Source organism: Zalophus californianus, chromosome 6 (genome assembly GCF_009762305.2).
Source record: "Zalophus californianus isolate mZalCal1 chromosome 6, mZalCal1.pri.v2, whole genome shotgun sequence".
Taxonomy (NCBI): domain Eukaryota; kingdom Metazoa; phylum Chordata; class Mammalia; order Carnivora; family Otariidae; genus Zalophus; species Zalophus californianus.
Window position 1 is genome coordinate 146,028,796 of NC_045600.1, and position 27,203 is coordinate 146,055,998.

Below are 27,203 nucleotides of genomic sequence, written 5' to 3' on the forward strand. Positions count from 1 at the left end.
ATTTCTTACACGATCTGCCTCGTGAACGATGGGGCGGAGTGAGGGCGGGACTCAGAGAAGGGTAAGGTGATGGGCGAAGAGTCGGGGTCTCCACCGGGCGGCGACAGTCGCCCCCAGTTGCCACTCCGACAGGGAGCGCGTGGGCACCGAGGGCCTGGCCGGACGGCCAGTGGGCAGGGGACACTCCCTGCATCTGTGCCCACAAGTCTCTGAGCTCCTGGCACAGCCCCCACATCAGACAGAGTCAGGAGTGGCCTGGTTCGGCGTTTGCGGCACGAAGAGGCATGACGTCCCCTGCTGCCTCCTGACGCAGCGTGTCCGGGCGCTCTGGGGTGTGGACGCGGGTGGACATGGGCGAGAGGAAGATCCACAGCCACGCGGAGAGCTGAGGACTCTCACGGCACCTGCCCCAGGCTCCGGGGTGCCACAGCGGCCCCTGCATGTGGCTTCAGGAATGAGGGCCTCGAGGTGGAGCGCCCTCCCGGAAGCCCAGCCGCTCAGCGACGCCAGGAGGCGGGACGCGCTTGGAGCTTTCGTCCCGAAGCGTGGACGAGAGTGAAGAGAGAAATCAGGCTGAGCCCACAGTCAGGAAGGCTGGCGTCGTTCCCGTGGGGCCGCCGCAGATGCCGCTAATGGACCACGGCGATCTTTCAGGCCAGCCCGTGAGGGAGTCATCGGAACGGGCATCCCTGTAGCGCACTCTCCTGTTTTACTGACGGAGGCTGAAGTCCAGGCTGGCTTTGCACAGTGGACAGAGGCCCTGTGACCGACAGGGGCAGTCAGTTCGGAGCAGAAGAGAAGGGGGACGGGCGATGTGTCCAGCCTTCTCTACCCATCCAGACGCAGGAGCCCAAAGAGAAGGTGCTAGAAGCAAACGGCTGCAGAGGGGACCGCGGTCCCCGTGAGGATGCCGGGCCCGGGCCCGACACGCTGGGGCCCAGGCGTGGGAGGTGTCCACGCTCCTGGGACGGACCACCGTGCGGGAGCCCCTCAGCCGCGGGTTGGGTGCCGCCGACCGGGAGCGCTCCTGCCTGCAGACGTGTCTTCTCTCTCTCGTTCTTGTGTGCCCGCCTCTCCTTCCTCTGAAGACTCCCGGCGCCGGTCCCTCTCTGCGTCCCCCGTGGGGCTTACGTTTTCCCTCGCCAGCTCAGCCCTTTTGCCGCTGCCGGAGCCGGGACGCTTTCTCGGGTGCGCTCGGGGCGTCCCTCCACTGGCTTCCTAGCGCCCCGGCCGCTGGCTCCACAACCTCATCTTCGGCTTCCAGGAAACCTTTGTGATCTCAGGTGATCGTGTGTTTTCCTGAGTCACAATGGACCCACGAAGCCGAGGTTTTGTAAAGCGTCTGTGTCTTGCAGCAGAGTTTCCCTGGAAGGCGTCATTCCATCTGTTTCTCCAGGAAGGTCCCTCTAAACTCTGGTGTCTTCACGGGCTCTGTGGCTCCTTCCTCGTCCTGGAAGGAATCCCCGCTGCCGTGCCCATTGGAGGCACTCGGTAAAGGCGGTCTCTTTTCCCGGGTACATTTCGAACCCCAGGGATGTGTCTGGAGAAGGCCTTGAAAGGGCAGTATCTGCGCTGCTGGACGGGAGACCCCCCAGGAGAGCCCGTGACCCCATTTACGACCCGAACGGAGCGCCGCACACCGCCCTGGGTCCCGGAGGCCGCTCCCTTTATTAAATGTGTGCAAAAGCCTTGTGAAGTAGACCTTACTCTTTCCAAGTTACAGATCAGGAAAGGGAGGGGAAGTACCGTGTCTAATGACAAAGGGGACTCGGGGTGACAGGTCTCCTTCAGAACCGTGTGTTCCAACCCCCAGCCCAGCGTCCTTCGCCAGACCCCAGATGCGACACCTGCTCTTGCCGTGACGACCTGCGTGAGCTGAATGCGTATGTCTTTAGATTCCCCCACCAGAAGCTCATTTTGATAAGATTTCCAGGCTTATCCTTTTATTTGTTCGTTGTGTATCCTTTGACTCGTGTCCCAGCAGGACACACGAGAGATTTCAGGCAGCCGCTCCATGCGTAGGAAGGTGCGGCTGCCCGTGTGTGAGGATGAAGGGCAAACACAGCACAAGGAAGGAGACCTAAAATGGGCCCCCGGGGGGGTTACGTGCACTTGCCGTGGACCCGCTGGGAGTGGGCACTGCGTTTGACCCCAGGCTGCTCAGGGGCCGTGCCCACACGGAAACCATGACTCAGACACTCACAACGTCCGGATGTGAGAGACCACAGCTACACAGGACAAGATGGAACGCCCCTCCCGTGGTCTCACCGCCCGGGGGCGCTGCGTGGCGGGACCGTGGTCGGGGCTTCCAGCTCCCACCACACCACCAGGGGCCCCTGATCTCAAGCTCCCGGCTGAGAGGGGTGCGGCTGTGTGGGCCTGGCCGTCAGGTCCTCAGACCCGCACGACCGGGTTGGCTGCACCTGACACTTGTCGAGAGGACAGAGACGTCCCGCCACCAGATCCAACGCGAAGATCCCAGAAGAGCCGAGTTGCTCCAGCTGGGATCCCACGCCATGCGGAAATCCCTCTGGCCAGGGATGCCAGACTCCGGAAGGCCCAGGACACCTGCCCAACCTTGAAAGTCTTACTTTTAGTCAAATACCTGAGGTCCAGTGATCTGCTGCTGGCTGAAGACCCACCCTCGCACTTTAATAGGCAGCCAAGAGGGAGCTAAAGGGGGGTATGACCTCCCTTGTGGAGGCCAGCAAGGTGAAGGGACAGCGCTGCTAGGGAGCCCCCTCCCTCCCCCCACCCAGCCTGGAGGTTCCTCACCAACAGCCGTGGCAAGCCGGCTTCATCCTGAGCCGAAGGATGGACAGCTGTGGGTGGGTTGCTAGTGGGAGGAATCACAGCTAAGAGGTAGTAGGATGGTCAGAAAGCATTAGACTCCCGGGGACATAACTCAGTGATGTGTTCCCATCTGCTGACTGTCACTCATGGGGCTTGATTCCTCGCACGGCTCGTAATTTTGATGTGTGAGCTCATTTTCCGGAGGGATTTATCTATGAAGATCTTGCAGAGCCTGGCAGTGCGGTGCCCTGGGGGGCTCACAGCCTGGAACTACTCTTCATGCCATCTGGGGCTCCCAGACCACGGTGGTACCTGTCTGTACTCCAAATAGTACGTTCTCAGGAGCCTCCGTGCCCTGTCCTCCCTTCCCCCCGGAGTCTGGGCTAAACCAGGACACTCATATCTCCCCTCCCCCCAGTGGATAGATTTTTCGAGGCCACCGCCCAGGTCCTCAGCCCTCTGTGGGGGTCTCACTCCAACACCCTTCCCGCCACGGAACCCAGGCCTTGCCTTTCCTTGTGGAAACCCGAGGCGCTCTGTATCCATAAGCAGCTGATGCCCCAAAGACACATAAAGCATCAGCTGGTTTCCAAGTTCCTCTTCAATTTTGGCCCCTAGGAATTTCCCTTATAGCTCTTTTGCCCCTGCTTAGTTTTTCCTGAGATGGAATTCGTGTAACATAAAACTGAGCATTTTAAAGTGTGCGGTTCAGTGGATTTTAGCACATCAGTATGTTGGGCAAACATCACCGCCGCCTGATTGCAGAATGTTTCCGTCATCCCCCAGAAGCCCCCAAGAATGCATGCTAGCGGCCAGTGCCTCACCCCCTGGCGGCCGGCCCCCGACTCTCTGTGTGGGTGGACTTGGCCGCTCGGGAGGTTTCATATAGACAAAGTCGAACGACGTGCGGACTTTGCTCCTGGATTCCCTCACTTGGTGTGTCCTCGAGACCCGCGGCCCTGGGGCCCTGCCCCGCACGCGGCGCCCTCTCCCAGCCGAGCAAGCCTCCCTGCGCGGACCCAGCCCGCCAGCCTGTTCTCTCAGCAGCGGGTGGACCCCGGGGTGGCCCCCACTTCGGGGCGGTTATGAACAGCGGTGCCGTGAGCGTTTGCAGGCAGATCCTCTTATCTTGTGACCTCAGGAACACGTTATTTTTAAGTTGGTTACGTTCTGTCCAGAGTTCCGAGGCATTTTACGCCGGATACGTGGGCAGTTGCTGGGAGCTAGAACCAGCGTCCCAGTGTCCCCTTCTTGCTCAGTGTCGCCCCTCCCACACCTCCCTTGTCCCCAGGGTAGGCCAGCCAGTCCTTCGGCTGCCGCCCGCCCGTCGGTGCGTCGGGGAGACGGCCGCGGGCTCATCGGTGCAGACCCCCGTCTCCCCGTGGCCCTCCCTCCCTCCGCAGGTCCGACGCCTCCTTGTACTGCGATGACGTGGACATTCGCTTTAGCAAGACCATGAACTCCTGCAAAGTGCTGCAGATCCGCTACGCCAGTGTGGGGCGGCTGCTCGAGAGGCTGACGGACCTGCGCTTCCTGAGCATCGACTTCCTCAACACATTTTTGCACTCCTACCGCGTCTTCACCACCGCCGTCGTGGTCCTGGACAAGCTCATCACCATCTACAGGAAGCCCATCAGCGCCATCCCCGCCAGGTGGGCAGGCACCTCCTCTTCCCGACGGGCCCCCGGGGCCTTCCAGGCTGGGAGGGAAGCCGGGCTCGGGGTCCAGGTGGTTGCCGAGGCTGCGACCCGAGTCGGGGGCGGGTGGGGGGGGATGATGCGGGCTCCCCAGGAACCAGCCAGCCCTCTGCACAGGGGCGGGGAGGGCTGAGCGGCCCCAGCCCCGCTGTCTGCCCCTCTGCCCGTGGGCTCCTGGGGTGGGGCGGCATCTCGAGGGTGCACGCAGCTCTAACCCCAAGCACAGGGCTTCCCCACCTTTCCCATCTCAGAAGGGGCAGGGGGTGGGCGGGAGGACACAGAGAGAGGCCGAGACCCTCAGCCTTTCCCTGCCGGGACCCCACCCTGCCGTGGAGAGAGGGCGAACCCCGTCGGGCGCACGCGGGCTGGCGCAGCATGGGGAAAGCTGGCCACCCGGCCTTAGGTCAAGGCCGCCCTTCCACCCCCAGTGCCACGGCGCAGCCCTGCCGTCACGCCAGCCGGGGCCCGGAGAGGCCAGGAAACTTGGCCCCGGGCCCCCCCCAGGGTCCAGGGCTGATGGGGGCCAGGGCCCTGGGCGGCTGCGTGCCCTCGAGGCGCCGTCTGTGAGTCGCTGCGGCGGCAGGTGGCGGCGACCCTCACTCTCCTTTTCCTCCTGTCCTCTTGCTGTCCTGCTCCAACCGCTGCTCACCTGCCCACCCCCAGCTCTGGCCAAGCCTCGAGGGGCCCGGTGGGTCACCGCGAGCCCCGGGTCCCTGCCAGGTGAGAACTCGAAGGGCAGGTGCAGCCCGCGTCACAGGCTGGGGGCCGGCCCAGAACCGCAGCGTCAGTGCACTGGCTGGGCACCCAGCAGAAGCCTTTACCCCGTCTCCCCAAGGACTTCCCCAGGCGAGAGCCGAACGCAGCGAGGCCGGGCGGGGAGCGACCCCACGTGGGCCCGCAGCCCCGCGGAGATGCGCGCAAAGGCAGTTAGCAAGCCCCGTTCGGCCCGGGGACAGCGAGGCCGAGTCACGAGGGCTGCCCTGTGGTCGGCCACGTTCAGGGACCGGATCCAAGCCCCCGAGGGACCTCACTGCTCTGGAGGGACTCGTCAGGAAATGGGAGGGGCCGGCAGATGACTTCCTTTTCTGCCCAGACCCCAGCAGTGGATAGGCCAGCCCATCCCGAGCCTCAGAGCCCCGCTGAATGTCCCCCAACCCCTGGGTGAGACTTGGGCCCAGAGCCTCAGTTCTAGGGCTACTTAGAAAAGAGCTACTGTGTCCCACCAGCTTCCCAGGGCCGCTGGGAGGCCACGCTGGTCCCAAATGAGAGCCCAGGACGTGACTGCCCCCGTGCCCCAGTCCCTCGGCCTGCCCACACCAGCACTCACAGTCCACCTGCTCTGGCCTCACTGGGGCAGGGCAGGTCTTGTCTCTGCTCTGAACTTCTGGAACCTCCCCAACCTGAGAAACTGGACAAACCACCCCCATCCAGGCTGGGCTCCCACGTGCAAACTAAGGAGACCATTCCTGGGGGCCCAGAGGTCTGTCCCATACAGAACACAGAGCAGACATGTTGCAGACTTGTGAGCGATTTTATGTATTATTACATGCACGTCACCCGCTTCTAGCCTGGCCCTGAGCGGTGGGTCCTGGCGTTCAGAGGTAGGGGACTGACCGGGATTGCTGGGAGACCCCACGTCCCGCTCCCTGCCCCAGGCTCGCCCCTGCTCCCGTCTCTGAGCCTCGGCCTCCATCCGTAAACACCCTCAGGACCTGTGTGAGGGCGAGGTCAGAGCGCGTGGGGGACATCAGGCCCTTGTGGACAGAGAGCCCGCTGCTGACGTGGAAGCCCGCGTCCCTGCCCAGACCCCAGGATGGGACACTTGCACATGCAGACCTCCGGCCACAAGCCATGTCATGACACCGCCCCCTGGTCCTGTGTCCCCTCAAATGCACCTGCTCCGAGGGCCGGCCCAGGTGCCAGTGTCCTGAGGTGTCACTTAAACTGGCTTTGCTTCTTGGGGCATCGAGCCAAAGGACACCACCAGCCAGAGTGGGATAAGGAAGGGTTTTCCTTGCAACAAGTAGCAAAAGCACCAGGGATGTTTCCCAAAGCTGCGTCCCTCCAAAAACAATCTTGGGAAGTTGTAGGCAGAGGGCAGATGCATGTTGATGGAGGGGCTCGCGCGATGCAGCATTCACGGAAATTGGGGCAAAGCTGTCCTGAGCTGGCAGAGCCCAGGTCCGAGCTGAGTGAGGTCACGAGGCCGACGGGGGCTGGTGTCCTCAAGGCCCCTGCTCCCGTTGATCCTGGGTGTGGGTGCTCAGAGGGGTTTAAGTCCTGTAAACACGACTCAGGAATGTGTGTCGGGTCAGTCTGGACTTCTGAACCGGCACTGGGAGTTGAACCACTGGTTTATTGCTCCTGAAATGAGGAGGCTGTCCCCCGCCTGGGAGTGCCTGTCTGTCCGCACCTTCGGTTCCCTCTAGATCACTACACCCTGGGGTCTGTTCTGCAATTTCAGCATCTCCCAGACAGCTCTGCAGGGAGTGTGCTCAGGCGAGCGGTGCCGGGTGGGCGTAGATCCCGAGGTGGCCTGGGCCCCCTGTGTCCTGCTGCCCCTGGACCTCCCCCGCCAGAGACAGGGGGACCCCAGGCCTGGGAAGGCAGCCAGGCCCACGCTCACCCTTGGTCGCCGTCCGCCATCCACCCCACAGGTCGCTGGAACTCTTGTTCGCCAGTGGTCAGAACAACAAGCTTCTATACGGTGACCCTCCCAAGTCCCCGCGCGCCACGCGCAAGTTCTCCTCACCGCCGCCCCTGTCCATCACCAAGACGTCGTCCCCCAGCCGCCGGCGGAAGCTGTCCCTGAACATCCCCATCATCACGGGTGGCAAGGCTCTGGACCTGGCCGCCCTCAGCTGCAGCTCCAACGGCTACACCAGCCTGTGCTCGGCCGTGTCGCCCTTCAGCAAGGCCACCTTGGACACCAGCAAGCTCTACGTGTCCAGCAGCTTTGCCAACAAGATCCCGGACGAGAGCGACACGGCCGCTGAGAAGCCTGAAGAGCCCGCGGCTCTCAGCAAGCAGAGTGAGTGGACGTGCGGGCAGAGCCACCCCTTCGGCCCCTGGCCCCGCCAGGCTCCCCAAGGACAGCAGGGGCTTGGGGGTCCCGGCCAGAGGGTGGTGGCCACACGCATGTGAGCCCCGCCTGCAAGGAGGCAGGCAGAGACCCCCAGGGCGTCCGATGAGCGGTTCCGTGGTCAGGCTGCCTGACGGTGCGGTTTGTCCTGCGTCCCCGGTCTGTCCATCCATCTGCGGGTTGGGTCCTGGACCCGGGAGAGAAGAGGTCAGCAGACCCAGCTCCCGCACCCCGGGCTTCACGGTGCAGCTGAGGAACAGGACCACACATGCACATGGGGACATCTGGTGTGCTTTGTTCGAGGGATATTCGAGGGGCCCTGGGGGTGGGTGGGGACGGGGTCTGCAGAGTCAGAGAAGGCTTTCTGGAGGGCCCAGGTTTTCACCAGAAGGAAGGGAGCATGATGGGACCAGCAAGACCAAAGCAAGGAAGCGCGTTGTGTGTTCGGGAACCGCCTACAACTCGGTGAGGCTGAAACAGTGGGGGTGAGGGCAGCACAGAGACCAGGAGGGACAGGCCGCCAACCCCCTACTCTCAGAGCCCTCCTGACCATTCTGGAAGGGCATCTCCTTGGATGGTTGGGCTGGTTCTCTGTCTTAGTTCAGCTCAGGACACGTCCTGGGTGCCCCGGGCACAGTCTCGGTTAGCATGCGTGTGCACGCACACACACACACACACACACCTGGGCTTGTTGGAACCCCAGGCCTTGAGGAAGAGGCCTTGGAGATAGACGTTGAAGATAGGCCGTCTCCTCTGTGCGTCAAGGGGCAGGGAGGGAAGCCCAGTGCCTGAGAGCCTGTCACCAAGAGAACAGCCTGCCTCTCTGAGCCCCAAATGCCAGCCGGCAGGGGCAGAGGGCAGGGCAGACCATCTGCTCTAAACCCACAGCGAATCCAGGCCTGTCACATTCCGAAATTTAACATGACTCAGTCTGAAAAGTGATCTCCTAACAGGTTTCTTGACCAGTGATCGAGGGGCCCCTGAACCCGTCTGATTGTGCACCAAATCGTGTGTGTGCAGACGTTCGTTCCTAAAGAGAAAGCCTGTCTCAGTCTCAAAACGGTCACGTGTAATTTCACTCTCCTTCCAGTTGGGGAAACTGAGGACCAGATAGGTTAAGAGTTTTTGACCAAGATCTCACTTTGAACACAATTCATCACTTTTCTCCGAAGCGTGTAAACCATGAGTCTCCCAAGGTTGGGGAGACTGTAAGTTATTACCAAAACCAGGACACTTTTGATAGTGACCAGAAGTGTGGGACCAGAGGCACAGAGCAGGACTTTCCAGGCAACGTGGCACAGATGGTCAGCCTAACTGAGATGCTTCACGCACATGCACACACTCAGACACATGCAGACACACGTGCACTCACACACACACGCATGCACACAGAGACATACACACGCAAAGGGTCACAGGGTATGGCACCTTGCCACTCAGAGTGTGGTCTGTGACCAGCCACACGGGCATCCCCTGGGGACACATTAGCGATGTGCAGCCCCGCTCCAGATGCCCCGAGTCAGCACCCACATCCTAACGAGTTCCCCAGCGGTGCCCGTGAGGGTCTGAGAAGCCCGGGTTTTAAAAGAGCCATCTTGGAGCCTCACGACCCCCGTTGGCACAGGAAAGGCTCTGACCACTCCCACGGCAAATAAAGCTGCCACGCTTCCTTCAGCCGGCAAATCCCAAACCCACTTTGTTCTGCTTCGGTCACTTATGGGCCTGAATTTCTAAAGGACTGACTACTGAAGGCACGTGCCGTTATTTCTTCTCTGCCGCAGGCTCAGAAGTCTGCGTGAGGGAAGAGTCGGACAGCGACCAAAACCAGAGTGACGACGGCGACACGGAGGCTTCACCCACCAAGTCGCCAACGACGCCAAAGTCCATCAAAAGCAAAAGTCCCTCAGGTACAGCTGAGCCCTCGGACGTTACAGGTGGATTCCAGGAGGACACGGGAGGCCCCAGCCATGAGATGGGGAGGGGGGGGTGGTCTCGCTGAGTGCAGGCCAGGGGCCAGGGCGCCGCGTGCAGGGCCGCCGCTGTGCGTCACAGCCGGCAGGGTGATGGCGGGGCTCGGGCCACCCCTGCCCAGCACAGTCACCCCGACGCGTTACCAGACGGTGCGGCCGACGCAGGAGGGGCCAGCGGGGGGCTCATTCACGGGACCCGGGTCCTTTCACGGTCAGGCGGCCTTGTGGAGTGGCCAGGTGGGTCCCAGTCACGGACCGAGGGAGGAGACCCCGACAGGTGCTGACAGCCCCCACCCACGCCTGACTCCTGACCCCGAAGGGTCTCGGGTCCCCACTTGGCGCTCCCCTCCCCTCCCAGGGCGGCCCCTCCCGCCTCCAGCCCATGGACTCCCCGGCCGTGCCGGCCGCCCAGGGAGACCCCGTGAGTCCCAGGGCCGCCCAGCCGTGCACCCACGGCCACGGCTTCTCAGAGCCACCGCAGCGCAAAAGCATCAGAACTGAGCTCCCTACAGCATAAGTACTGTGACTTCGTCTTGAGTGTGGATTGCTCTGCAGAGACTTAAAGATGGCATGACAGGTTTCCAGAGTCAGGGTCTATGGCCGTTACCGCTAAAAGTTAAGCATTATTCGGCACCGATGCTCCACGGAGCGCGACGCCGCGTACTTGGGGCTGTGCCCTCTCCTCCCACCATGACATTCACTGCTTGGAGCAGGTATTGACGTCCCAATTGCGCAGAACACGGCCACGTGGCGAGCCAGGCCTTGCTCCCCACCCAACCGCGCCCACAAGCCCGTCAGTACGAATTCCTGGTGTCAGGCGCTGGACGGGCTACATGCTCATCCCAAATAGGCTGAGAGCGTGAGGAGGCTCATGACGCCGTCCCCAAGCAGCCCGGGCCCGGCTGAGCCCCGGGGGTAAAGGAACAGCAGGGGTGTACGGGGCGCTGGCTGGGGACTTCTGCAGACCAGAGAAGGCGGAGGGAGGTGGGGGCTTTCCCTACCCCAAGACCGCCCTGGGGGTGGCACGCCCCTCTGGAGACCTGAGCAGGGCAACGGCCCCCACCTCTGCCTGCTAAGCCCCGGGACACAGTGAAGACAGGCTGCCCGTCTTGAGGCTGCTGCAGCGTGGGGACCCCCGGTTTCCCGACAGCGAGGGCTGCACCAGGGAAGGCTGAGGGTCGGTTTTGCCTCCTCCACAGAGTTCCCCCTCTTTTCCTACAACAACGGGGTTGTCATGACCTCGTGTCGGGAACTGGACAACACGCGCAGTGCCCTGTCAGCGGCCTCTGCCTTTGCCATAGCCACGGCGGGAGCCAACGAGGGCACCCCAAACAAGGAGAAGTACCGGAGGATGTCCCTGGCCAGCACAGGTACGCGGGAGGGGGTCCCCTCCCTCCGTGGGCTCAGCCCAGCTGCAGGCCGGCCACCCCAGCCCCGGGGAACTGTCCCCCTCCAGGTGTTCAGGGCTTGCTGCTCCGGGCCTTGGCCAGCACCGACCCCCGGCCGGAAGCTGCCCACCCGCCAACCATGGCAGTGGCCCGGCCATGGCAGAAGCTCAGCCACGGCAGTGGCCAGCTTCCCCAGGCCTGGGCTTTACATCCAGACGAGCACTAAGCCCCATTTCTGGCCCTCCTGTACCCTCTGTCCCCTGTGCCACCAGGGTTTCCCCCCGACCAGAGGAACGGGGACAAGGAGTTCGTGATCCGCCGAGCAGCCACCAACCGCGTCCTGAACGTGCTCCGCCACTGGGTCTCCAAACACTCTCAGGTGGGTGGGAGGCCCCCCCGTGCCGGCCCCCAGGAGCCGCTGCCCTCTGAGACCGCGAGCAGGACCGTGAGCAGGACGGCCTCGGGGACAGTGGGAGGGAGGGAGCCCAGGTGAGCCGTCCAGCACCCTCCGAAGGGGCTGCTCCAGTGTCTGGCCTGGGAGGGCACCAAGGACATTCCCGGGCCCCGGGGCTATGTCCCTCCACCTCTGTCTGCAGCAGGGGGCCAAGGAGGTTCGCACCCCCAGGGTCCTGGCCTTGGAGTGCAGCCGGCCAGGGGATGACCCTCGGTCTTGCCCAGAGTTTTACACCTAAGGGTCTCTAGGCTCCCCTGGTGGCCCGCCCACACGGCCAGGGCAAACAATGACAAGGCAGGCAGCCCTCCGCGTGTGGCTGGACAGGGGCCAGGGCCAGCGTGTCTCCCCCAACAGGACTTTGAGACCAACGACGAGCTCAGATGCAAGGTGATCAGCTTCCTGGAGGAGGTCATGCACGACCCCGAGCTGCTGACCCAGGAGAGAAAGGCTGCAGCCAACATCATCAGGTATGGGCGGCCCCAGCCCTGCTGAGCCTGGCCCGCTGCCCGGGGCCCAGGCTCTGCCCCACACAGCCGGCCCCGGGCAGGGAGCCGGGGAGGCCCTTCCAGGCAGGCTGGCCTCAGGCAGGGGTGCGGGGGCAGGAGCCCTGAGCCGCCGGGGGGCCGTGCGCCCCGCTTCTGCCGACGGGCCCCCGGGCAGGCGGCCCATGTGTCCTTCCTCCCCTCAGACCTTGACACCCTGGAGGCAGGAACCACGTTCTCCCTGCACAGCCCCCAACTCCTGCCTGGTCCGTGGCGCCCGTCGTGGCCGCCGCTCCCTCCCGGGGCTGTTAAATCTTCACGGATTGAGGGTTCAGCTCCTCAGTCACATGAGCCACATGGCCACACACGACGCCCCCAGGAGGAGCGTTCGCACCGCTGCCCAGAGCTGTGCGGACGGGGCAGGCTCGCTCCTGTCTGCCGGTGCTCTGGGCATCTGCGGGACGGGAAAGGGTTACGGTGTTCATCCCCGAACTCGTCCGTCTTCCTCCTGTGCAGACGGTGAGGCCAGGGGTCAGGAAGCTGAGTCCTGACGGTCAGGCCATCAGGGAGACGTCCCTGACAAATGGGCAGTGGGCTCCGGCTCGGGAAGCACAGAGCAGAGACGAGGCAGCCGCGGGTACCTGCCTGGGGAGGCGAGGTGGGGGTACGGGCTGCACGGGGCCCATCGCGCCGTCTCGTCCCCTAGGACGCTGACCCAGGAGGACCCGGGCGACAACCAGATCACGCTGGAGGAGATCACACAGATGGTGAGCCGGGCTCCCGCTCACCGGGCCGTCCCCTCCAGCACGCGTCGCCCTGGGGCGGCCGAGCCGAGCACTGCAGATTGACTCATAGCTGCGTCCTGTCCGGGTCCTGGAGGCCAGGGGTTGGAAGTCAGGCGTCGCTGGAGGACGCTCCGGGGAGGGGCCTTCCTGCCTCTCCCAGCTTCCCGGAGCCCCGGGCGGCCCTTGGCGTGTGGCCCTGAACCTCTGATGTCCGCCTCCTTGTTCCAGGCGGTCCTCACTCCTGCGTGTCTCTGCATCACCTTCCCTGAGCATGTCTCTCCCTGTGTCTAAGCCCCCCTCTTGTAAAGACTCCAGTCCTGTGGGATCGGGACCCACCCCAGTGACCTCCTCTTAACCCGGGCACATCTGCAAAGACCCTATTTCCAAATCAGGTGACGTTCCCAGATACCAGGGAGTGGGACCTCAGCGCCTCATTTTGGAGGGAGGAAATTCAAACCGTCACACCTCTGCCCCTCTTCTCCTCACCCTCCACTCACCGGCCCCACCCCAGCCCCCACTGCGTGTTCTCTGCTCTGCGGTCCCTGCAGGAGGGGGGCCGGGGCCCCGGCTGGGGTTGGTGGGCTGCTCCTCTGTGCTGACCCCGTGCCAGGCTTTCATCAACAGCGGCAAGTCTATACCATCACCCCCGCGTTCACGATGAGGCAGCGGGGGTCTGGGGAGGTGAGCCGCCCCACCCAGGGTCGCGGTGTCAGAACTGGTGTTGGCACTCAGCTCGGTTCCGACTCCGGAGCAAGAGCTCACCCCACACCCCATGCTGCCTCATCCCGAGGAGTCGGGGTGCCACTGGCCACCTGCCCAGAAATGTGGGCGCCCCGGGGAGCGCTGTGCTTGCCACGAGGAATGCGAGCTAATGGTGGCGGTTCACGCAGTGGAAGGGAGTGATGTGTGTCCCAGGGCCTGGCCCGGCCCACTTCTTCCTCCGGGTCAGGGGTGTGCCCCCAGCATGCCACCGCAAGCCACCCCAGAGCCTGGGCCCCTGCCACCATGGTGGCCAGGGAAGTTCAAGGTAGACTGGTTCTGACCGCCCCCCCGCAGCCCCACCCTGGCTCACTTCCCAAACTGGTGGCTTGAGCTCCGGTCGTTGCCCTACTCGGGGCTCACACTGAGGACTCTGGGGCCTGGACCCACCGCTCCCCTCCCCTCCTGGCTCCTGAAACCAGCTTTCTGGGGCCTGGGCATGGGCGAGGCCGCTCACGGGGAGCACCTAGGGGAGCACTTCCCTGTAGCGGCCCACGTCCTGCCCCCTGGGCGCAGCACTCAGCCAGGGGGGCCCCCGAGGCAGGAAAGCTGTTCCTGCATGCAGACACCACACTGACCCTTGGGGCAGGACGCCAGCTGTGCCCTGGGAGACGGGGCTGCTTCCTGGCGCCTGCCCACAGGAGAGCAGTTGCCCAATGGGCCAGCTGGAATGTTTAGCCCTCGAGCGCATGAGAGCCCCTTGCTCCCTGGCAAACATCCTGAGCTCTTGCAGAACAAAGCACCGCTGAGCTGCCCCCCAGCCCTGACTTGTTCCCAGAGCTCAGAGAGCCCGTGGGGGCACTTCCAGTGTGGAGGAGGCTCCAGCGGCCTCACCAGAGAGCCTAAGGGCTGCTTGCAGGGAGACTTTGCCTGGCCCCATGGCAGGTGGGGGAAGCTGTGCTTCTGGCCTCCCCTCCAGGGTCATCTTGTTTCCTGGGTGACCAAGAGGGAACAGGGTGAGCAGCCTGCCTGTCCTTGCCCGGCCCCCACGGGCCTCTCCCCGGCCTAGGCCAGCCACAGGCCCTCAGGCCTGACAGTTCAGCCATCCTGGGCCCCCAGGAGGGTCCCTACCCCAAAACTTGCTGCTCCTATCCCCACTTGTCATTCTGATGGCTTCGTGTCCCCATGCGGCTGCATCTAGGCTTCTGGCCCATGGCCGACTGCGTGGGTACCCTTCCTCTACTTTCCTGCATTCCGTCCCTGCCCCGTCCCGTGGCTGGAGCTCCCTGAAGCCCAGGACAGTGATTTCTGGTCCTTCTGTGTCCAGTGTCTAGCAAGGACCCTCAGTGACTGTTTGCTGAGGGAGTGGGGGAGGGAGACAGGCAGGCAGGGGGAGGGCTTGCCCCCTTGCTCTGGCGTGGACCCCATTCCCTTGTAAGCAGTGCAGCTCTGGGGGGCTCAGCCCAGCCCCTGGGGCCTCGGGGCAGGGTAGCTGGCCTTTCTGTCCCATGTGGCCTAGTTGGAGGTCGGGGTGGTTCTCGTTCCTGACCTCCTCCCTCATGAACACAGGCCCCTCCCACGGCCAGCCCTGGTGCTCCTTCCCCTCTCTTCTCCAGCTCCCTCCACCCCCTCCCGGATCCAGCAGACCATCCATGGGGCCTCTGTGGCAAGGACACTGGCCTCTCCATGTCCACCTTTGATCAAACCCCTGCCACTGGGGCCTTGGTCCCCCGACAAGTGTTTCCCAGGGACTTCCTGTGGCTGGGGGTGGGGGAGGGCAGGCGGTAGACAGCTGTAAAGGTGGTGCCCACGGTGGCCCTGGGGGCCAGAAACATGGGAACCCCAAGACGAAGGCCAGGCAGCCATCTTCTGGGTGCCCCGGGGGTCATCACACCTGTGAGTCCACACCTGCTGAGTCTTCAAAGGAGACGCTGTGGAGCCGGCTACGTGTCCAGACAGAACCTGCGGGGAGGGACGGGTCACTGGGAGGCACAGCCGGGGCTCCAGGCCCAGTCAGCCCATTTCCTGCTGAGGGACGTGGGCCACGCGCAGTCCTCTGGACGCCTCTGTGGTCTCGGTCGCGGCTGGGACAAGGCCGCCTCGTTGCCGCGTGAGCTCTGACAGAGCACAGGCTCCCGCCCACCCCTCCCTCCCCCACCCACCAGAACCTAGGCCAAGACCACGTCTGTCCGAGAAGCAGCCAGAAATCCAAGAGGGCTAACTCAGGACTTGCTCCCCTCAGGCCGAAGGCGTGAAGGCAGAGCCCTTTGAAAACCACTCGGCCCTGGAGATCGCGGAGCAGCTGACCCTGCTAGACCACCTCGTCTTCAAGAAGATCCCTTATGAGTGAGTGGGCGCAGGTGCCGGGCCCTCCGGGTCCTCCTCCCTGCAGCCGGCCTCGCTGCATCCCTGGGACCTGCGCGCTAGACTTCCCGAGCCACGTGCACTCTCCGCAGGGGGACAGAGACGTGGGTGTCCGCAGGGGTGCAGGAGGATCCTCTTCCCTGGCCCCAGGTTCTGCACGCAGCGTGTGAGTGTGCACGCGTGTGTGTGAGTGTGCACACGTGCGTGCCCCAGGAGTTGGGGGAGGTGGGCAGCTCTGGATCTTGAAGAAGCCCCGAGGTCTGGCATCACCCACGCCGGGCTGTAGTCAGTCTCCCCTGGGTGCTCCTGGTAGTTACACTGTTTAAATGAATTCGCACCACCTTCCTGGAGCTCCCAGCGTACCACCAACATCCGTTAACAGCCTCTCTAATAAGTGCACGGTATTCCCCGACGGTGCTCGGACCCATGGGGTGCTTTGCAGTTTTCACGTTTGTATCTAAAGCTGCGGTCAACCTCCTCGTAACCAAGTGTTTCTGAGTTTCTGACAACTGTCCGAGAATAGTTTCCCAAAATTGGGATCTTCGGATCTGAGCTCTGAACCGCTGTAGGGCCTTTGGTCTCTGCTTTCCGGAAACTCCAGCCGGCCGTCACCGGGTGGAGGGTGGCAGCATCTCGGACACCTGCCGCGTCTCCTGGTGAAGCCCGGTTGCTCTGGGAGGAGAAACAGAGAATCTTTTCAAACCCAGTTCACTCCCTTCCTGCCCACAGCACGCGGCCGGGGTCCCTCACCAAACGCAGAGCTTCCCCTGGGAGGCTCGGGCCGTCTGTGGCCTTCCCCCGTGGTCCTCCTCAGCAGAGCACTCGGCCGGCTTGGCTTGCGGGCTCCTTCCCCTTCCGCCCATAGACTGCAGATCTTCCTCTCTGCACACCAGCCTGGGATGTGAGTTCTCCCCGTCAGGCCCGAGCTCCAGAACAGGACCAGCCGGCACTCTGCACTCCACAGTAGATGATGTGCCTCCTGCAGAGTCTCTCGTCTTGGCCTGGCAGCAGCCCCGTGGGGAAAGTGTGCTCATGTTCCCATTTCACAGATGAGGCCCTGAGCAGGGCCAGGCACAGCTAGACGCCAGCCCAGGATCCCTTCCTCTCTGGGGCTCTGCAGGAAGTTCCTCCCCGAGAAGTAAAAGCCTTTCAAAGAGCAGAGAAATCACAGCAAAGAACTGAGCAAGGCAGAGCTCATTGGCCCTGGGTTTCCTTACTTCCCACAGGGAGTTCTTCGGACAGGGCTGGATGAAACTGGAGAAGAACGAACGGACCCCTTACATCATGAAGACCACGAAGCATTTCAATGACGTGAGTACGGGGGCCCAGGGGCAGTGCCTTTCTCTTCCGGGTTTTTCTTTGGCAGGACCCTCGAGGTGCTGGGTGCAAGAGCGGGCCCCACATGAGGCACCGGACTCCTGTGATTTGTAGGCGTCAATAATCTCACACCGACTCTTAGTGCACCTTGTAGGCACAAGGAGACCAAGGTTCCCAGGGCGGATGCCTGGGGTCTCCTGACGAGTGTCTGGCTGGAGGAAGAGGTGTCCCGGCGACATCCCCAGGACCGCGCCGGCTCCAGGCCCCTCCAGCACAGGGCGCCGGCGGCTCCCGCCCCCTACGAGCCCCGAGGGCACTCTGAGCCGAGTCATCGCCCAAATGACAGCCCTTGGTGGCTGGATGCTGGAGCACAGGACTCTGCTTGTCCTGACGGTCCGTTCGGGCTGCCCGGGCAACACCCCGCACCAGGGAGGCTCCTTGGCTGTCGGGAGGAAAGGCAGGAGACCCCCCTACTGCAGCTCGGGGCGGAGCCCTGTAGGGAACCCAGCAGCAGAACAGGGGGCCCCTGTCGGAGCTGGAGAGAGTAAGTGGAGAAGGTGGGCGGGTCCCAGAAACACCTTCCCGCGCCCTCCCTGCCCCAGGGTGTGCCCGGGACCCAGGCGAGCCAAGGGCCAGGACACGACCTAAGCATCAGCGGCCTGTTTGCCTCATGCCGGCCGGTGCCCCGCGGGCTTCGTCATCATCATCTCGTTTAACCCCGTCTCTCTCACTTTATGATCGGGTAAACTGAGGCCCGAGGGGGTTAAATTCCATCCCCAACATTACACAGCAGGACAGCCTGCTTTGAACCCACGCAATCCACCTCCGAGGGCTGTCCTCATCACCACCTGGCACCTGGCCACCTCTCTTAAAAATCCGGCATTTCCACCAGACACAGAATGTGTGCCTCCATGACCGAGACCATCACAGCCTGCCACTGTTTCTAGACCTTTCTCTGATTCTTTGCCTCATTGAGTCCGACCGGGCTCTCCAGCATCAGGGCTAGAATGAGGGCGGGGAACCGAGGTGCCCGGAGTGCACCCGCCCTCGTGCCCGCGTGCACCCCTGCAGCCTGCAGCCCCTTAGGACGGAGTTGAGTGCAAATCTTGATAATGAACCTCAGTGCTGGTTCCAGAGCACTTCCCCTATTTCCACGTTTGGGATAATGCTTGTTTATGAGGTTAAAGAAATTCTTTTCCTTGTTTGCTAATGGTATTTACCACAGATAAATGATGAATGTTATCAACACTTCTTTTCACATCTATTGAGATGGGCCTACGGTTTACCCCCATTAGTCTGCTAATGTGGTGAATGCAGATTTTTCTCTAATAGTCAACCACCCTCACGTTCCGGGGACAAACTGACATGGACGTGGTATGTTAAACAAACGGGTGTGTGATTTTCCTTCTTGTATTGTCTGTATCTGGTTTTGGTATTGAGATTATACTGGCCTCATAGAATAAGTTATAAGATACTCTTTTTTCTCTATTTTCTGGAAGATTCTATTGAGCTACTCCTTTAAAAAAATTGTATAACTTATATATAAAACTGGTTTTGGGTTCAATATTTGTGGTGGAAAAAAAGAAACCTTTATCACTTCAATGTAATTAAGACTTACAGTATATGTACTATTTTGCGTTATCATTCCTTCCTGATTCTCTTCAGGGGTTTCCATTCTTAAATAGTTTTACAATCCATCCTTTTGATATACATCCTTCAGAAACTATTTTTGAAAAGAGTTCTTGACAGTAAAGCCCTACAGTTTTTATTCATCTGTAAATGTCCTTTTATTACCTTAATTTTTTTATAACAAATATTCTTTTACTTTTTTTTTAATAATTATAGATTCATAGGAAATTGCAAAGGATGCTTTGGACCAATGCTTTGGTCCCACGCCCCAGCTCCTCAACTGCCCCCAGTCCTGCCCACATTTGATTTGTGCCTGTGAATGTGCCTGTCTGTGGGGGCAGGGAGACCCCTTCCACTTTACATGTGAGACCGGGGTGCCACGAAGCATGGGTCCTCCCCAAGCCCCAGTTGTACAGTGGAGACTGTCACAGAGCTTGGCTCTCCCTTATTCTTCCAGATGAACCGTGGAATCGCTGTGTCAGGTTCTCAGGAAACCTCCCATTTCATGTCTATTGGATTGCATTAAAGTCATGTCTTAGTTTTGAAAAATGGTATATTTATATTCCCATTTGGGAATTTGATCTTTTTCTTCATAATTAAAACCTTTTTTTTTTATGTAGGTACATTTTTTTATGTAAGATCTTCCAAAGTTCGCATCAATTTAGGTTCCTAGGTAATTTACACATTTCCATTGGGATCATGAAGATCTTTTTCATGGTGTCTTCCAGTTGGTATGGCCAATACATGGGAAAACTTCTCATTTTTGTATGTTGAATCTTTAACCAGCCACCCTAACGAGCTCTGATAGTTGTTCTGGTAATGTTCCAGCACTGTCTTGGGATTTTCAAACAGGCAATCCTATCATCTGCAAATAATGGTGATTTATCAGCTTTGCAATACTTATGACTCGTATTTTTTTCTTGTCTTATTGCATGGGCTTAAAGATCAGCAACTTGATTGCTTCAGAAATCATCCGCAATGAGGACATCAATGCAAGAGTGAGCGCCATCGAGAAATGGGTGGCCGTGGCCGACATATGCCGCTGCTTACACAACTATAATGCTGTGCTGGAGATCACCTCGTCCATGAACCGGAGCGCAATATTCCGGCTGAAAAAGACGTGGCTCAAAGTCTCTAAGCAGGTGCGGGCGGGAAGCCGGCACCTTTGCCTGCCTGGGGCTGGCTGGGCTGGGGCACCAGAGTGCTGGCCTCTGGACATCCATAGGTGGGCAAAGGACGGGGTGAGGGCCAACACTCCCAGGTGAACCTCTTCTCCTATATCCACTGGGACCAGGTGTCGGGCCCACCAGTATGGCACTGGGACCCATGGAACTCGAATTCCCACTTGAATAATTAACACTGCAAAGCAGGGCACGTAAGACAGTGACGATTGGTCCAGTGCTCTTTTCCTTGTGTTGGGACAAGAGCGGTGGCTTCGTGCGGGTGCCAGTCCAGGTCTGCAGGGCCGCCGAGACGGTGGCCGGATGGTCTTGCGAGTTCCCTCCCAGGACACCAGTCTCGCCAGCCCTTTTGGCCACCAGGGATGACCAGGGATAATCAGTGATCTTAAATGTGAGCTTGATCTGTATTCATTCAGAACATGATTCTGAAATGTGGATTCTTCCTCGGGGATGAAGTTCCCTACACTGTGGGGAGAGGCAGCTCTCCTAAGAGGAGCACACAGTGGGGCCACCTCCTTCGTGCACATGGTGGATTCCCCAGCCCCGGCCTACACGTGTGCAGGAGGCTGGACAGGCACCGCCAAAGGGCCGAGCAAGCCTCTAAAGGCACTGATAACTTGGCAGCGGAGTCCGTGGTCCTGCAGCTGGGTGGGCTCGGTGGGGCCCCGTGTCTCCAAGGGGCCTGTCTCATTTGGACAGCTCTGGATTTGCACACTGAGTCCCCCTCGCTCCTCTTCATTACCTGCCCCACCATCCCCATGCCAGCGGCAGGTCACGATCCTGCGCCCCCAGGCAGGCAGCAGGTCTATAAATTCCTCTTCCTTAGCTAAGCAGCCAGACTCAGGAAGGCCTGGGGTGCCGCCCCTCCCCGTATCTGGCCACCCTGGCCCCGGTGACGGTGAGCCTACAGCGTGTTACAGGGTTGGCCCTGCTCCTGGCAAGCCTGGACCTCTTGCCTCTTCACACACAGACACGCCAGGGCTAAGACAAGGGCAGGGGCTCCCAGAAAGAACAGAGGCTGGAGCTCGGGAACTCAGGCGTGGGCACATCTGGCCGTGGGTGGCACGCGGCGCTGGGAACTCCTGAAGCCAGGGGCTGAGCAGGCTGCTGTGGGACCCCCCGAATCATCCAGGCTGGTTTGGCCTGTCAGGGCTCAGGCAGGGCAGGTGGCAGAGTCTGAGGGCCTGGTCCGGGCCCGCATCTTTCTCCCCCTGCCCTCAGACCAGCCCCACTTTCCCACCACACTGGGGGCTCCGTGACCCTCCTGGCCTTGTTCCCCAGCATCACCCGTGGTCTGAAGTTGGGAGGGAACCACCTTGACCATCCCGAAGTCTTCCGTTCTCTTAGGGGAGTGCAAATGGAGGGCAGCTAGAGGTCAAGGTGCATGGCGTGGCCTGCATTCTCAGATGCCATTCGGGACCTGGGTCCAAACGTCAGAGGTGCCTTGGACAGCGCACGCAGATCTGCACACTCTGTGGCCGACTGGGCCCTGCTGGCTTCTCCCAGCCCTTCGGCTGGGCCCTATGTGTCTGCACAGTCCCTGGCCAGCACCAGCCGGGGACGGTTGCTGTCCCTCTGCAGGTGTCCTGTGGATACTTGAGACCCACCAGAGGGGCTACGTTTCTTAGCAGGGCCTAAAACACAGCCCCAGCATCGGGTTTTCATCGTTGGCTTGAATGTGCTGGCCCAAAGCAGGAAAGCCTTGGGTCCAAGTCCAGGCCAGCCCGTGCAAGAGTCAAGCAGTCAGGCTTAGGTGGGGACTTCTGGCTCCATTACCCTGCTCTTCTGCCATCCGTTGCCCCATCCTCTTGAAGGGGGGGGCCCTCCCGGGTGCAGATGACTAACAGATCTGTGTATCGCCCCTCCGGAGGATGGTTGCCTTCTTGGGGGGACAGAAGTCTCTCTTTGGCCCACAATACCTCGGGGCCCCTTTGTGAGGGAGCAGCCTTGGCCATCCGGAAGTGTTCTGTTTGGTGGACGGGAAGGGATGAGCTTCCGGGGGCTCTGTGAATACCCTTGTCCTCCACACCACGTCCAAGGCAGGCTCCTCGCTTGGTCTCTGGGTTCAGTGACATATTCCAAGTGCCCCTTATCTCTGCCCGCAGCAGAGACGCCCAGGGGCCCGGGGACCTGTGTCCTCTTGAGCTCCTGGCCCCACCAGGAGATACTTGAGTGGCTTCGGAACTCAGTTTTTTAAGCAGTGGCTGGGAAAATCCAGTGGTCTCCCAGGCTGCAGAGCTCCTTCCTGGACAGAGCGACGCCCCAGAGGAACACAGATGTGGAAGGAATCAAAGCATGCCCAACTCACAGCCACAGATTGGCCCCAAGTGTATACCCCAAACCTCCACATGTGAGCATACCCTCCCTAGGTTCCCACGACCACTGGCGGGTGATACTTCGTCTGGAGCTACGTGGCCCCTGGGGCCTCCTGATCTAGCTTCTGTGGGGCCCACGGTCCTAGGATATCTGAGCTCTTACTGCCTTAGGGAATACCTGGGCCTACCCTCCCATTCTCCAGATGGGAACGTGGAGACCCAGCGCCCTGCGAGGTACGCAGCCTTGCCTGTGTGCTCGCTGAGGTTGGCCGCAGCGCCCAGCCAGGCCCCCGGGTCTCGGACTCTCAGCCGCCGCATCTGGCCTCACGCCTCAGGTCCTTCCTCCCAGGCGGGTGGGAAGGAGGAGCGCATGGGGCGGCAGCCCTGGACGGAAAGCTCTGGGGAAGTGCAGGGAGGACGCCGAGACGCCGGGGCGGAGGGGGGCCTGGGCGTCCAGGCTTCAGGACAGACCCGTGAGGGCAGCCGTTCGGGAGGAAGCAGAATCCCGTGCCCGTGGCTGTGTGTGTCCCTTTCACGGGATCCGGAACACGTTTCTGCTTTGAGCAGCGTTGGTCCACACCAGTGACGACGCCTCTCACCAGTCGGGGAGCAACCGGAAGGGGGTGCTCTTCCAGCCGCGCCCCTTGGGACGCACACGTGGGTCTCTTCTCCCGTCGTGTCGTTTTCTGGGGGCAGACTTCTCAGAAAATGTCTGGCCCAAAGCTTAGGGGCTGTGGCCCATGTCCCCTCGGCCATGGTCTGGACTTTGAGGACGGGAGCTAGAAAGCAGGCTCTCTAGTCCACCTCCTCGTTGTGTAAATGAGGGAGTGGGGGCCGCCAAGGCACAGGGGCCCCCCGGCCGCACCAGGAAAGGAGCGCCAAGCCGGACCCAGGGCGGCCTCACTTAGGCCGACGCCAGTCTCCAGCCTGACGTGCGGCAGACGGGACCCTTGGCCGGGGGTTGGCTCTTCCTTTGCAAAGCCTGTTCTTCTAGAGGATCAGCTCGTCTGCCATCTTCCTTCTCGATTCTTACATTCACGTGGGGTCCTGAGAGCTACAGGTGAAGGTGTAACCCTTATCGGCAGCCCTGGGGTGCAGTGCGTGAGAGAGCTCTGCCCTGGAGGGGGGCTCCTTGCAGTTGCCAAGCCCTACTCCACCCCCCATTCGCAGGGTGCCCAGGGTTTCCAGGTCCCCCACGCCCCACTTCTGTGTTTCTGAAGGGTGCGTGTATGCTGGAGACACACAGGACAAGGGTCCGTGTCTGACTCGTCAGGAGCTGGGGGGTGAGGTTCCCAGACTCAGGCGGTCCCCAGAAACGCCCTGCCCCATGATGGGGCAGAGCAGAGGGGGTTCTGGAGCCCCGAGGGCAGCCCGTGGAGTGTGGGCCGGTGCCTTGGGCCTCAGTGCGTGCCACGTGTTAGTAAATGCTTCTAATTCTTTCTAGACAAAAGCTTTGATTGATAAGCTCCAAAAGCTTGTATCATCAGAGGGCAGATTTAAGAATCTGAGAGAAGCTCTGAAAAAGTAAGTGTGTGTCATTTTGTCACCATTACTGTTTAAATCGTAGAACCGCATTGCAGAAGCATTCACGGGCCACATCAGCTGGAGCAGGAGGTCTGTCTGTCTGTCTGTCCGACCGTCTACCCACAAGACCCCTAGGCACCCCAGACCTCCAGGGTGGGTCAGCTTCGTCCTCTGTGGTCTGCTGGAGAAATCCCAGAGTCTCGGTGGCCTTTCCCGGGAGAGAGAGAGGAGGGGGTAGGGGGAGCATGCTACCGTCCCCATGAGCCCAACAGCTGTGATGCAGAGGCCTCCATTCTGACGTGCACGCTTGCCCACGTTTTAGTATTTCTGACATCAGAATATGCCCTAAGGTCAATGTGTTAATTTAATGTGATTGCGTTCCTTTTTTTAATTGAGAATTAGTCCCCCAAACAAGACCGCATTGTGCAGAAAATGGCATCTTAGAATCAAAGAAATGCGGTTGGGGCAACAATTGTACCTTACTGTTTGCAGAGCCCCCCAGCCGTACCTTACTGTTTGCAGAGCCCCCCAGCTGCAGCTTACTGTTTGCGGAGTGCCCCCACAGCTGCACCTTACTGTTTGCAGAGACCCCAGCCACACCTTACTGTTTGCAGAGCCCCCCCAACAGCTGCATCTTACTGTTTGCAGAGCCCCCCCAACAGCTGCACCTTACTGTTTGCAGAGCCTCCCAGCCTCGACCCTCTTGTCATTAGACCAGGATGGTCCTGTATCAAGGGCTGTCTTGTGCCCTGCAGGATGTTTAGCAGCAGCCCCGGTCCCCACCCACAAGATGCCAGTACCCCCTCCCCAAGTTCTAACCACCGAAACTGCCTCCGCTCGTTGCCGACTACCCCGGGAGGCAAACCCCCCCCCCCCCAGAGAACCACCGCTGCACGTAGATTCTCCCATCCCGCTTCTCCAGACGAGGACACTGAGGCCCTGGGGCAGTGGTGACAGAGCCAGAACTTGGCACAGAGTAGCCTGTGAGGCCAGCGCTCGGTTTGCCCTAGGCCGCGTCCTGTGTGGCTGTCCCAGCAGAGTAGAGCCCAACCCAGCGGTCCCCGCCGTGGCCACTCATGCGCGACGCGCTCACAGTCCCCCCCGCAGCTATGCGCCTCGGGCCGCTGCGCTGGGCTCTGCCAGCCTTCCGTGGGCTGAGCCGGGCTGGCCTCACCCTTTCCTCCCCGCGCCCCGTGGAGAGACCCTGCGCCACCCGGGGGTCCTGGCTCCTTACAGAGCCCACGAGCACCTGTCCTGCCGTCAGGACAGACCACACGGTCACTGCCCCCAGGGCCTGGGGACGAGGCAGACCCCACACCCCCGGCAGGCCTGCACACCCTGCTGCCAACCCTGTCTGCCCTCCTCACTGGCCCCCCGCTGCCCCGGCCCGCCCTTTGCCAGCTTCGTGTGGCACTGCTGTACGCATCTCCATGTACTTGTCCCCAGACAGATGTCCCACCTGCATCTGTGCTGTGTCTCTGGTGCCTGGGCTCCGCGGAGCCCCCTGGGCTGTGCTTGTGAGGGCTGCCGCATCGTGCATTCACCAACCTGTTCGCCCGCCCCGGGCGCCCCTCCATCTGCCTTCCCACGGCTTCCTCGTACGTCCGCCGCCACCTCCGCGCCTCCATGGCCCCTGTTCTGTCTCGGTCCCCATGCTGTCTTCCCCTTTCCCCTGGGCCTGTGTCAGTGACTCCCAGGCACCTCCACTCCCTGCCACGCGGGGCGGCGGGGTCTCCAGGCATTCTGGGGGCTGAGGCCTTCGTGCAAACCAGGTTCTTGCTTTGTGGACGCGTAGGCCAAGCCCTGTGGGGAACGAGAGATTGGGGAGACACGGGGCAGATGTGTCCTGTGCCCCTTCTCCAGAGGCGCTGTGGTTTCCCGGTAGATCCGTGCCGTGTGGGCCCCGGGGGTCCATCTCACCAGGCAGGGGACAGTGGCAGTCTGTGGGCACAGCTGGTGACCCGGACAAGGAGCCGTGCTGAGCCTTACCATGTGGGTCCCAGCCCACAACACTATGACAAGGAAGAGCCTTATTACCTTTACCAGCCAAGACTTCACCCCTCCATCTGACCCCTCTTCCCCTCTCCCACCTTCTTAAATCCCCCCAGGTCCACCTACGGCACTTGCTGTGTGCACCTGTCAGTCCCCTGCCCGGACACCCTGAGCATGACGTCATCTGCCCTGCTCATTCCCCAAACCCACACCTTGAGGAGCCCGTGAGGCTGTCCCCTCCTGTGAGCCTGCCAGCCATCACAGCCTCCCACAGCTCCGTGCCACAGGATTTGGCTGAGATCTAAATTTGTCAGTAAAATTTGGTCACCAGCCCTTTTGGGGTCAATTCTGGTTTTGCCGCCCCCCCCCCCCCCGGTCTAATCTTAACCCAGCGCACATTTGCCTATCCGCACATTGGCTTTAATTTGACTAGGAAGCCTGCCATTAGAGGAACCCCGGGGGCCGGGCTTTCGCTGCAGGCTGCTGAATGAGTGAAAGACAGGGGTGGCCATGGGGGAGCCAGTCGGCTGGCTGACCCCCAGCCCCTCACCAGACCCTCCTCTTCACAGGGGTGAAAATCCACCCATCTGTGGGGTTACAAGGAGTCCAAGGGCTCCAACATCCCGAATACCTCTTCCCGCCTTGATTTTCTGCCTGTGCCCACCCAGCAAAGCCTGGTCTCCCGTTAATGAGACAACAGAGCAGTTAGTGTCCAGGTGGCAAAAAACAAGACTGGACTCTGGGCCCCACCTCCACTCCTGCCCCATGGCAATTTTTTCCCCCAAATCTGAGTGCCTAATTTTCTTGCACCGCATGCCAGAGGCTTGGGCCCTGGCCACAGGGGTTCCGGGCCACACAGCCCAGCCTGAGTGCCCCTCACAACCTCCCTGGGAAGAAGAGGAGGGCCCTAACCAGAGGCAGCAGAGGCAGTGGGTGGGAGAGTGGTCCGTCCCCCTGCCGGGGCAGGGCAGAGGAGGAAGAAGGGAGAGGTGGCCCCTCGGTGGAAGCCCAATGGGCAGCCGCCTCTGACTTTCAGTTGCTGGTACCCTGTGATCTCTGCCGTCCCCCTTGACAGCATCAAGAATTTCTTGGTGGAAAGAAACATCCCAGCTGGGGACCCCAAACAACCACAGAAAGGCAAGACCACATCTAGGCACTGCCCAGAAAGCCAGAGGCAGCATTTAGAATGGAAAGTGGGGCACTTTCCTCTCTTTTCCCTAAAACCCCAGGTACGGGCATGTGAGGGGGTCTGTCAGCAGAGGAAGCCACCCCATACCGGCTCTTGTGGGTGGGCCCTGATCCAGGCAGGGCAAGACCCCACCCAAGAGGGCCCGGGGTGCCCCCAGGGAAAGCTCAGAGCTAGCCAGACATAAGGGCCCTCAGCATGCTTGCCTTTCCTTCAGGTCAGTTCCCCGCACAGGGGCACTCTCTGGGGACCCTCCACTGGCCCTCTCCTCCACACACCTGCCCCCACCTGCCACCTCCACGCCGGTGACCCCACACGGTGACCGGCACGCCTCTGGGTTTGGTA

General features: G+C 61.2%; 1 protein-coding gene across 2 annotated transcripts in view; it reads left to right on the top strand.

Annotated features, from left to right (window-relative positions):
- Nucleotides 1–27,203, top strand: part of RASGRF1 (Ras protein specific guanine nucleotide releasing factor 1) — a 97,613-nt gene that overhangs the window by 63,100 nt on the left and 7,310 nt on the right. The window contains exons 14-25 of one of the 2 annotated variants that reach the window (XM_027571725.2): nt 4,197–4,445; nt 5,154–5,210; nt 7,148–7,521; nt 9,354–9,479; nt 10,742–10,912; nt 11,203–11,309; nt 11,739–11,851; nt 12,573–12,633; nt 15,593–15,696; nt 16,941–17,025; nt 19,605–19,802; nt 23,601–23,680. In XM_027571725.2, the coding sequence (XP_027427526.1) occupies nt 4,197–4,445; nt 5,154–5,210; nt 7,148–7,521; nt 9,354–9,479; nt 10,742–10,912; nt 11,203–11,309; nt 11,739–11,851; nt 12,573–12,633; nt 15,593–15,696; nt 16,941–17,025; nt 19,605–19,802; nt 23,601–23,680 (1,725 nt within the window). The remainder of the gene's footprint in view (nt 1–4,196; nt 4,446–5,153; nt 5,211–7,147; nt 7,522–9,353; nt 9,480–10,741; nt 10,913–11,202; nt 11,310–11,738; nt 11,852–12,572; nt 12,634–15,592; nt 15,697–16,940; nt 17,026–19,604; nt 19,803–23,600; nt 23,681–27,203) is intronic. The other variant, XM_027571726.2, reaches the window with a different exon arrangement.